Here is a 10,597-nt window from a genome sequence, read left to right on the forward strand (position 1 = left end):
TTTGCTAATATAAAATAAGATATACCTTTATTGATCCCCACAGGGGCCCAAAGACAGAATGGGTACAGGTAATAGAATTAAATAAATTAGAATAGAATAAAAATGAGATATAATAAGAACCATATATACTATATAAAAAGTGATGTCGTAAGTAGCCGCAAGTCAGAGTATGCTATGATGTAATTATGAAAGTATACTTTATCTGCATATATATAGATCCCGAGCACCTGTTCTGCTGTTTTGTTGCAGCAAACTTCCGAGAGAAGAGAAAGAAGACTGATATTAAAGAGAGAGAGGTTATGCTTTTGTCCAGGGAAATGACAAATATCACAAAATTAAGTTTTATTATTTACCAATAAACTTTATTGTACAAAACTGTACATCTCAGTCGATCTCAGTCAAACGTGTTTTCATTTAATCCTGCATCACATTGAGCTTGACATCATCATCGTTCTCTGTCCTTGTGAGCGATTCTGAATATAAATATAACACCATTCTTTTTCGCAGATTTCTTCTTCCGCTCTCCTCTTTCAGTCTCACGCAAAAAAAATCATTTTCTCTCATCATTTTTGAACTTTTGAAAACTGGCTCAGCACGGTCATCCCATTTCTCCGTTGGGTTTCCCCTGTGATTCGTCTGATCCTTCCGACAGCTGGGCGGCCTCCAGCTGCTCCTCCAGCGTCTGCTGGTCCTCTGGTATCTGACCGATCTGATCGGCCCGTATCTTGAACTTAGAGATGAACTCGTTACTGGCCAGCGCTCCTTCCTTTTTGGGGCACGTTTGTTTGGATGATAGGCGATTATCTATGGAAAAAAACGGGAAAAAACATTGATAAATGAATTGATTTATCATTGTTATATTCATTCATAGCATTCATTCATTGTTAGTTGACAGGTATTTGACAGTTATTTACAGGAAACATCTGGCACACGTTTGTCTATCACGATGTACGTTTTAGGAAAATCAGTATCCAGATGCTCAAAGATCCTACACATTTTCCTATATTAAAATAACAAATTTAGAGGATTATGTAAAATTGTGTTTCTACTTTCTCATTACTGTAAATACACACACACACACACACACACACACACACACACAGTGCAAAATCTAAAGATTTTCAGAAAATAAATCTAAAGACTAAAGTAAATTGCATTAGAAAATATGAGAGAGAAAGCTGCACCTCCAGGGGTGATGGGCGTCATCAGGCGGTTCAGCTGGACGTTCCAGTGCCGTACATGTTGACTGGCATTCCTCAGCTTCTCCTGAACCTCCTGGAGCGGGCAAATAAAAGCAGAAGAATCTCGTGAGGGTTTTTGTATTAAAACAGGCCGGTATCTATACACACTTCCTCGCTCTCACCTCCAGGCGTTGGTGGCTCCTCTGGCGAGATGCCTGCAGATCCTGGAGCTCCTGAGAGGCTGAGTAGAGGGCTGAGGGCGTGTCCTCGTCCGTCCCGGCGTCTGAGGCCTCCTCTACGGGGCTGAGGCTCTGCAAGGCCCTCTGCTGCTCCTGCAGGCGCTGACACTGCTTCTTCTTCTCCTCTTCAGCCTCCAGCAACCTGGAGTAAGGAAAGAAGTAAGAAGCATGTGACAAAGTGACCATGTGAGGTGACTGGGACATGCATAGGCGGCTGCTGACTTGACCTATTTACCAACACAGTTAGCAGCTACAACTGCCACAGTTTGCGACAAGCCCCTGGTTTAGAGGATACGCTAAAGGGGAATACACTGGATATTGTGTATGTTTCCCACCTCTCCAGCTCCTGTCGGACCCTCTCCTCCTCCAGTCGAGCCTGGATCTCGATGTTGAGTGCAGCCTCTAGTTTCCCCTGCGTCAGCTCCAACTCCAGAATCCTCCTCTTTTGTTGCTCGGCCTCCTTTTCCTTCTCCTGCATCTCTGCCTGCATGCTGTCTCTCAACTGGACACACACACACACACACACAAAGCAAGAGCTGAGTGGAAAGAACTGACCTATTCCCGAATCACATCTTCCAGGAATGTCGTAACCATTTCTCCACCACTAAAAATCACTGAAGGTTAAATCTGAATTTTATAATGCCAATGTTTCCGTGCTGTCCTCAGAGATCAAAGTCAATGGGATGAACGGTAAAGAATTGCAAATAAATGCTTTCATCAGGCAAACTTTTTTTTTTTTTTACCATCTCAGCCTCTTTCAACTGCCTCTCCAGCTCCATCTGCACCTCCCTCTGTCTCCTCCTTTCTCGCTCCTCCGCCTCCCTTCGCCGGCTTTCCAATTCCCGTGCATGCTGCAAAACACCGTCATGTGGTACATGAAGCTAACACACATATTTTGAATTGTGGGATTATCGTTATTGATCCCTGCCTCCCTTACCTGGATGATGCTCTCAATCTCGAGATCCTGTCTGTCCTTCTCCTTCTCCATCTTCTCCATCTCCTGGATACTGGAGTCGTCCGATTGGCTGCTGCAGCTGCTGCGGGAGCTCCGGCAGCGCTCCCGTTGGCTGTGTTCCCGGTGGACGCGTCTCTTCAGCTTGAGTTCTTGGTGGAGGGAGGACTTGCCCTCACCCTGGAGACGGAGGGCTGTCTGAATGGCTGGAGAGGGGACATACAGACAAAAGACAACAAAAGAAAACCATGAGTACTGAAACCATAACTGATGCGACCAGTGATTTACAGAAGATTTAAAAAAATCACAAAACAGCAGTGACCACACACATTAGAAATCAATGCAGTTGTTTGTGGCTTTGACTTTGTATTTCTACACGACTCACAACGACTCACCTTGAGTCCATTCCACTTTCTGTCTCTGGTCAGACGCACTCATCTCAAAGGTTTTATTGTGGGTTTTCACACAGAACAGACAGCGCTTCCCCTCCCTGTCTGCAAGGGTCTAGAACAGACAGGGGAGACAGTCAGACCCAGATATAAGACATCTCCGTAAGGTTAGTTGAAACATGGCCACAGAACCGACCTCTATGATGCAGCTTTTATCCAGCCGGATTTCTCCCCTCTTGTCTTTCAGGTCCTCGCTGACGTAGTACGCCATGGAGAAGGGCTTCAGCACAAACCAACGCTCGGTCCAGTTCCTACGCACGTGACCCTTTTTCCACATATAACCCTAAAAAAAAAAAAAAACAGCGATCAGGACAAAAAAAATGACGTGAGAGCATAAGAATTGGCAGGAAAAAAAAAAAAACACGGTGATGGCAACTCACCCTCTTCAGGACATTGTGATACATCTCCAGAAAGACCTCGTCCAGAGCCAGGCTGAAGGCCTCGGCACTGGTGACCCTCAGCAGTCGGCCTGCACCCATGTGCTCCAGGAACGCCCACACGGACATGCCCTCCTCCTGCACTGCGGCATCCTCGGATATTAAGTCGTCCAAAAGCTTCTCATCCCACTCCTCGCTCATCGCGGTGGAGATTTTCTTCAGGAGATACTCCACCTAAGAAACCATTCAGATGTTTGAATATTCCATGTTTGCAGAAAATAGAGCCACAGCGTTGTTACTGATATATCAGCTGATCCAGATAGTACTCTGACATACTGACACATCAGTATATTGCTGTAATATACTTTTACAGTGGAAGGCTACTGCGCTGACAGTACAAGAGGAGTTTATTTTCGTCTCTGTCGACAGGAAACCAAAAGCATTATGGAGGAAGTGCAGGAAGGGAGAGCCTCATTAACTCACTTATTTGCACTGCTGTGAATGAAAAATGCCAAAAGGTTTGATTTTGTTGGGGCACAAGCTGGTTTTATATGTAACCTAATATTTTGTTCTAACAATTAGCCAATTACACTGAATGTGCCTCATGCCACTGCTTTAGAACCCTCGATGTTCACTTGTTTTCCTGTGTGATCTGTTTCTCTGCCATTATTTATGTGCCCCGGAATGTTCAGGAAGAAAGTTTTCCTTTTTTTTCCATGTTTTGTATCAATTTGTGACCAATGTCTCTTGGTGCACATGGTCAAAGATATATGATCATGGTCTTGAGTTTCTCAGCCAGCCCCATAATCAGTCATCTCTCAATCAAAAAGAGTTGCCCCCAACATTCTCCCCGTTTGACGTCATCGTCGTTTACCTCCTCTGGTATCATCACCAGCGGGTAGCGGTCCTCCGACAGGAGGTTGAATAGACAGAAGAGCTTGAAACTGTCTCTCAGTGATAGCGGCGCCCCCTGCGGTACCCCCCTGTAGTTCTTCTTCATGGTCATCATCCAGCACAGGTCGTCGAACTTCTCCTTATCGAACATCCCCTCTTTCACCTGAAAAAGAAAGAAAAAGCGACGACTGACTCAATCACGCCTTCGCCCCGACCATGTAAATCTTTCATATTTGGTCACAAAAATATACTTCTCAGTTTTTTAAAAAGCTAAATACTTTCCTTAAACAGCTGGATATGTACTCAAACATGCTTGATATGACAATTACCATGAAATTATCTATGAGACTGAAATACAATGTGAGGACAAAGTACTACAGGAAATAGAATTAAAACTCTAAAGCAGTATTACAATTGTGAGTTTTGATTCAACTTCTACGTAGCTGTGATTTGTCATTGGTTGTTTTGTTTACCTGCCATTTGAAGGGCATTTCCTGCCACTCATTTACCACATATAGCATCAGTAGAGGGCAATGAGATAACGGCTACTGTACCTTATCCAGAATATATTTGTTGAGGTACGGCATGTAGCCGTGATTGGACACCGGTCCGTCGTCATCGTCCTGGAAGTGTTCCTCCAGAGCCACGGGGTCGTGTGGGATGTTCAGCACCGTGTACAGGTTGTGGGACAGCACCTGAGGAAGACACACACATACAGAATATGTATTAGGAATTATTGCACTTACAACAAATAAAAGTCAGCACACACATAGTCTTTGTCACAGTCTTCAGTGCACATATTTCTCCACACATCCACGAACACACAAGAGCAGACAGCTGGTTTCCCGGTGGCTGAGCATGTTGGGGCAGCTTTCTGCCATTTCCCTGGATTCTTCTCTCCTATGGGGGGGCTCAGTTAGACATGTAGGAACTGGACAGGGAGCAACGTGACAGACTGAAAGTAACACACTCACTGAGGGGGAACGATGGCAACCCCTGACGATGTTGGTGTCATGTCTCTGTTCAAGTTCCCCCGGGCCACAGGGGGAAAACAAAACTTTGGACTTTGAGCTTAAAGCTGAAGCCTTGCTCATTTCCAATCTGAGCGTGTTACGTGTCTGTTGCAGGATTACATTTGGATTTACAGCATGTGTGAGCCTGTAGGGCGTTTGTGTGTTCACGCTTCCCAAGATTAACGTTGATTCACATACAGTACAATATTTACAGAAACCAAGGAGATCTGCCTGGATTCAGCCAAGCCCAAACAAGGCATTTAGAGGAAGAAATGTAGCACAAATACACACAGTTGGAGTCCGTTTCTTTTTCTGTTCAGTCGCTCCTCGGTCTCAGTTTCCTGATCTCAGAAATGACTGCACTCTCCACCGCTTACCTTCAACTGCGACTTGGACACTTTGCCACACTTCTCCACATCCAGCGACGTGAACGCGTACCAGATGGACTTGAGGAGCTCGGATTTAAGGTCCATATTTTTCTGGAGAGCTCTGTCTCTCTCTCTCTCTCTCTCTCTCTCTCTCTGTGCGCACACACACACGTAGAACTACATTTCCAAAGCGCGGAGGCGCAGCGGCTTTTTACGCAGCAGCGGCTTTTTACGCAGCAGCGACTCGGCGAAGCGGCGGTGGTGAGAATTGCCAAATAGAAGAATATGGGGCAGAGCGCAGAGTGCTGTGCAAACTGCACGGGTCCAAACAGTGAGTCAGATGTGGGGCAGACTGAAAGAGGCGGGGAGTGGAGACGAGGCCCGGAGTCCCGCACGCAGGTCAACAACAAACACTTGTCTCATCATTATCTGGCAATGGAGCAAATGGAGCAAACGTATGCGCACAAGCGAAGTTCCTGCCTATGGGTAAGACACATTGCCAGGGTCTGAGACTTGTATCCAGACAGCACAAGGGGGATTTATCAAACTGCAAGCCCAATAGCCAAAGCAAATAAATGGGATCAGTGCTCTTATCAGATTCGGGATGCTTGCAGAGGCTTTTTGGATACACCCATTTATGTGCAGAGGGCCCAAGGCCATATTTATTTTTCACAATTTTCAAACCTCTGAAAGTATTCTGGTGTAGCTGCTGTGAGGTAATATAACTCACCAACAGGGAAGTTTGGTTTTTGTTTGACCTATTATTAAAGGATTGTATGACACTTATTTCAGGATTTAAAAATGATTCCACACACTGACTGAATTCATTCATTCAACGTGTGCTTTTGAGATTGAAACCCATACAGTAAAGTTCAATACTTCTTTGGGTGATGCTCTGGGGCAACACAGATCTCACAGGGATTATGATCTGCACCACTTTGTGCATTTGCATCAGTGGTTAAAATAGTGAACATCAAATCACACTAACCCAAAATGGTGTAATGTGAGCAAAAGGACCCCTTGTGGTTTCCATGACTTCAGGACTTATATATATATATATATATATATATATATATATATGTCAGAGCTCATCTTTTGTGTGTTGAAACTGCCAGTGGGGATGTGGCAATCTCAAGCAAAAAATGGGTTAAACAACCCCGGTGCAATCAGACAGAAAGCCTCCGCAAGCCTTTAATGTAGGCTAATCAATACCATAATTAGGTCATGAAAAGGGTAGGCGTTGTTTAGAGGCCACAGCACGAAGGCGATCCGTCTGTAAGCGTTGATGTATGGAAGGTTTGGAAGGTAATCATTGTCATACATGTATGGAAATCTACTCCTTGTGATCCAGTTTGAGCAGATAGGATATAGTTCATGATTTTCTCCTCCGTGACAAAAATCAATGATGGGCCGGGCTGTTGTGTGTCATCATGCCGTATTTGTTGTCTCCCTTCAAGGGCAGATCCAATCACCATATAGTCTCAGGTGGTAGAAATGAAATGTCACTCAGTTGGCCATAATTCAGAATAGCTGGTGTCAGAGGTCTCATGTGAGGATCGACCACCGCCGCTGCTGAGAATTTACCACTCTGGCACACCTCCAATTCGGCCTCCCTCATAAAAATAAAAGGCTGAGACCTGTTTCCAAAGGTCTTTAAAATGCAAATGGTTCCTTAAAGAGGAAAAAAAATGGCATTAAAAAAAAACTCTTAACAACTTTTCAGCAATTCACACAATGTTTAATAAATACGTATTCTTTATGCCTTTGCCCTGCACTACTGCATTTTTTGTAAAATTGAATCCTATTATACTACACCACCATTTCGTCACAAGAACGCTGTTGACATTTATATATTTAATATATTCAAGGGCAGCAGACCTTGACATTGCCTTTCCCAGTGTCGAATCAATATCGTATCCTGTAATGAGGCTACTGTAGTTTACTATAGTTAACAGTTTAAGTCATGCTTGTTTGCGCTGTAGGTGATTATAAGAATTGATTATACATTACTGAATGTGAATATATACCATGTAGTACAATTACTAGAGCAATAAAAATGCCTGTCATAAACAGGAAAGGTGTGAGCCAAGAGATGATGATGAGGTTAGAAGAGGTTGATCTGGCCAGACTTCTGTCGATTGATGCACAACATTTGGGTCGTGCTAATGCAACCAAGCATTTCAGAAGCAGCGTTAAAATTGAATGTCGTACGATGAACTTGTGCTTCAAACTCTAGCAAAACCAATGACATGATCTGGAAGAAACATTCACAGTGTCACCAAATACCTTACAAAAGCACAGTAAACAGTATAAATGGCACAAAGTATCACAGACATTATTAAGCTTTTTTTTTTTCTACAGCACCATTCTAGCACAGTGTAGTCTTTGTGATGGAAAAACTAAATGGTGTGGATATGAACATCTGCTGAACACTGCCAGACTAAATAGTCTCAAGTGGAAAACTGCTGGTGAACTTTCCTGTGCATTCAGTGGTAAGAAGAGGGAAAAGAACAGGTCAACACATTGTATTTCCATGCCATTATTATGAAACATTTCTAAAGTCAAATAAATCATAAAGCAAAAAAGATAGAAAAGCATCAGTTCACACTTTATGTTGGGCTCTATTTTCTATCTAAGCACATGGTTTAAAGCACATGGAGCAAGTGCATTTAGGACATGTCCAAACGCACGTGTGATAGTTCAACAGTGGAAAAAAGAGTTGCAGCACCAGGTGAATGGTTCAAAAGGGTTTTACTCAGTCTCTCAAATAATACATGTGTTTTTTGGGGTTTAAAACATGCACCAAGCCAATCAGATTGCTATCTCCTATCCCCTATAAAAGCCTGGTGTGCTTGCCCCTTGGCAGATTGCTATTTTAATGGAAGATTCGCCAGGTAGTATGAAAAGAGTATTTTTCTGCAAAGGAAAAGAATCTGCTCATGCAAGGAGTGAAAGCACCGAAGAAAACCATCTACAACCACAGAAAAGGACCACTGAGGTGAATCAGGTGTGGGAAGCAGAGTGCGCTTGGGTTGTGGTCCTGCCTATGTAGGCCTGTTTTACTATTAAAAGTAGTAGGTACTACTGCATCAAATGGGCAGACGAAATGCAGATTTAAATGCTCGTCTTTTATCCTAATGCTCAAGTCAAATAAGTATTCTTTTTTTAATTGTGCAGAAAAAAGAGAATCATGCAAACAAAGAGTGTCAAAAGAGTTGTGAAGTGTGAGGAGTAGTTGGATTCTGAAATATTACCAAATTGTTTTACAGATGACATTTTCTAAATAGGTTGTTATCTTGATCATGTAAGCAGGAGTTTCATGCACCATCCAAGCCTTGGGAGTGCACCAACTGACAACTGACTGACTGTCATTTAACGCTTTGAGAAAAACCAACAACCCCTAACTTCTCAACTCTATTACTCTTTGAGGTCATTACCAGTCATCTACAAATTGGTCAATCCTTGGTTCACACGTGACCATTAATGTGCCACTACACGACGATGTTGTCTTGGTGCTAGTTTGTTGGCAAGCAGACAAGCCAGGGCAATGCCTCCGATCTGAGTGAAGGCTAATCCCAGCACAGTGGCAGCAATGTGGAAGACGTTGTCGTTGACCAAACTGAAGACCTTGCGGAAGCAACCACGAGGATGGATTCCTGCAGCAGTTACTCCTTCACTGTCGTCTGACAGAAGAGGACGGTTCTTGCAGCCCTTGCGCCTCACACAGCAGCTGTCCGGCAGGGACACTGAGGTGCCATTCTCATTGGGCAGGAAGGTCATATGTTGGGTAGCCCAATCTGAGGAGAGCCAATCACGCCAACCCTCAGCTCCACAACACTCCAAGGCCCGCTGCAGGCTGTCTAGAGCATCGGCACGGCCTTCATCCTCTGTGTAGCCGGCCACCGCTCGCTGTAAGCCACTGCGAAATCCTCCAGCAATATCTTCACGGTAGAAGAGGCCCGAGAGTCCGGCTGCCAAACCGGCAATAAGTGCAGCAAGTTGAAAGAACCCATACGCCTTTAGCACGCAGGCTAGGTTTGCAGCCACTCCCAGACAACCCAGGAAGCCCCAGGTGGTGACAGCGGCACCTGTGGACAGAAGGATGATTGGGGCGTTGGGGTACCGATTGGCAGACAGCAGCATAAAGTCTGCCAGTGAAATCTGAGCCCACACACCCAGCGTGAAGAGGGCCAAGCCGGCTGCCCAGAAGAGGCAGCTGAAAGCAAGGAGACCCAGGCGAAGGAGGTGCATGACTCCCACTGGACGGCAGCAGGGTGGGGCAGTACCCGCAGGCGGCGGTGCAGGGGGTGCCAGGGAAGCCTCCGAGCACATTGACAGGGATAGTCGCTGCTGTTGCTGGTGGAGCTGCTCCTCCTGCTCCTGGTACGGTGTTAGGAGGTAGCCAGGGATGGCAGAGGGTCGACGAGGAAGAGGAGGAGGAGTGAGCAAGTCGAGACCCCGTGGAGAGGAGAGTCTTCGCACTGCCAACTGCTCGCGCTCCCAGTCCAAAGCTCGTCTGCTGGGACTCGGCCGAGCTGACAACGAGTCGTACGGCAGTGCAGAGCTCATGGTCCCGGCTCCTGTTTTATCTTCTCCTCTCTCTCTCTCTTTATAACACTCCCCCTCTCTTTTTTTCCCTCTATCAATGCTTTCACTCTTGTCCTTCTGCAACAGAGAACCCCCCCACACACACTTCTTTATGACTGGTTATTAAGCCACCGCCAACACAACCATCGCCGACTGGACAGTAAATCTTGCTGATGGGTGCTGCGTCGCGCTGTTATCTGCCTCCACAGCCTCCTGGTTTCCACCCTATTTATCTGTTTATTCCGGGTGTTCTTTCCACCTGCATGGTCAACAGCCCCCCCAAAATTCTCCGCTGATAGTTACATCCAGACATCTGCTCGCTCACTACTGCCCCTCGCTCTGGTAAAGACAAGAGGTGAGTGCAGTGGGATGGAGTGATGAGTGCATGCACACCCTCTCTCGGTGTGGAGGAGACATCTAATTTTCTATACAGTATGTGTGATATAATTGTAAAATATAAAAAAATGTCTCAACTTTTATGACAAATAAAAACACAGGTTTTAAAGTGTGCATATTTTTTACAGCTTTGGAGTGTGA

At 45.1% G+C, this 10,597-nt stretch overlaps 2 protein-coding genes across 3 annotated transcripts; both read right to left on the minus strand.

The window, feature by feature from the left end:
• Positions 1-327: 327 nt before the first annotated feature.
• def6c (DEF6 guanine nucleotide exchange factor c) lies at positions 328-5,783 on the minus strand. 2 transcript variants are annotated; one of them, XM_035616559.2, is made up of 12 exons: positions 5,483-5,783; positions 4,647-4,787; positions 4,073-4,255; positions 3,202-3,432; positions 2,958-3,104; positions 2,768-2,876; positions 2,358-2,578; positions 2,164-2,271; positions 1,756-1,922; positions 1,364-1,562; positions 1,185-1,275; positions 328-804 (listed from the first exon to the last, which is right to left on the minus strand). In XM_035616559.2, the coding sequence occupies exons 1-12, from the start codon at positions 5,576-5,578 to the stop codon at positions 599-601; spliced, it is 1,899 nt and encodes a 632-aa protein (XP_035472452.1). In that variant the 5' UTR covers positions 5,579-5,783; the 3' UTR covers positions 328-598. The 2 variants fall into 2 exon arrangements, with proteins under 2 accessions (XP_035472452.1, XP_035472445.1); XM_035616552.1 differs by lacking the exon at positions 5,483-5,783 and adding an exon at positions 5,067-5,201.
• Positions 5,784-7,195: 1,412 nt separating this feature from the next.
• Positions 7,196-10,396, minus strand: LOC118288052 (tetraspanin-7-like). Its single transcript, XM_035613825.2, has one exon. The coding sequence runs from the start codon at positions 10,040-10,042 to the stop codon at positions 8,954-8,956; it is 1,089 nt and encodes a 362-aa protein (XP_035469718.2). The 5' UTR covers positions 10,043-10,396; the 3' UTR covers positions 7,196-8,953.
• Between the last annotated feature and the right edge of the window lie 201 nt (positions 10,397-10,597).

Source organism: Scophthalmus maximus, chromosome 12, assembly GCF_022379125.1.
Source record: "Scophthalmus maximus strain ysfricsl-2021 chromosome 12, ASM2237912v1, whole genome shotgun sequence".
Taxonomy (NCBI): Eukaryota; Metazoa; Chordata; class Actinopteri; order Pleuronectiformes; family Scophthalmidae; genus Scophthalmus; species Scophthalmus maximus.

What these genes read in the sequence shown, in the direction of transcription:
- def6c (XM_035616552.1), bottom strand. Translation starts at nt 5,186, where the DNA reads ATGAGCAAGGCTTCAGCTTTAAGCTCAAAGTCCAAAGTTTTGTTTTCC. An exon ending in ATAAAAGCTGCATCATAGAG is followed by an intron (nt 2,877 to 2,957) that starts GTCGGTTCTGTG and finishes TGTCTGTTCTAG; the next exon opens with ACCCTTGCAGACAGGGAGGG. An exon ending in GACGCCCATCACCCCTGGAG is followed by an intron (nt 805 to 1,184) that starts GTGCAGCTTTCT and finishes TTTTTTCCATAG; the next exon opens with ATAATCGCCTATCATCCAAA.
- LOC118288052 (XM_035613825.2), bottom strand. Translation starts at nt 10,042, where the DNA reads ATGAGCTCTGCACTGCCGTACGACTCGTTGTCAGCTCGGCCGAGTCCC.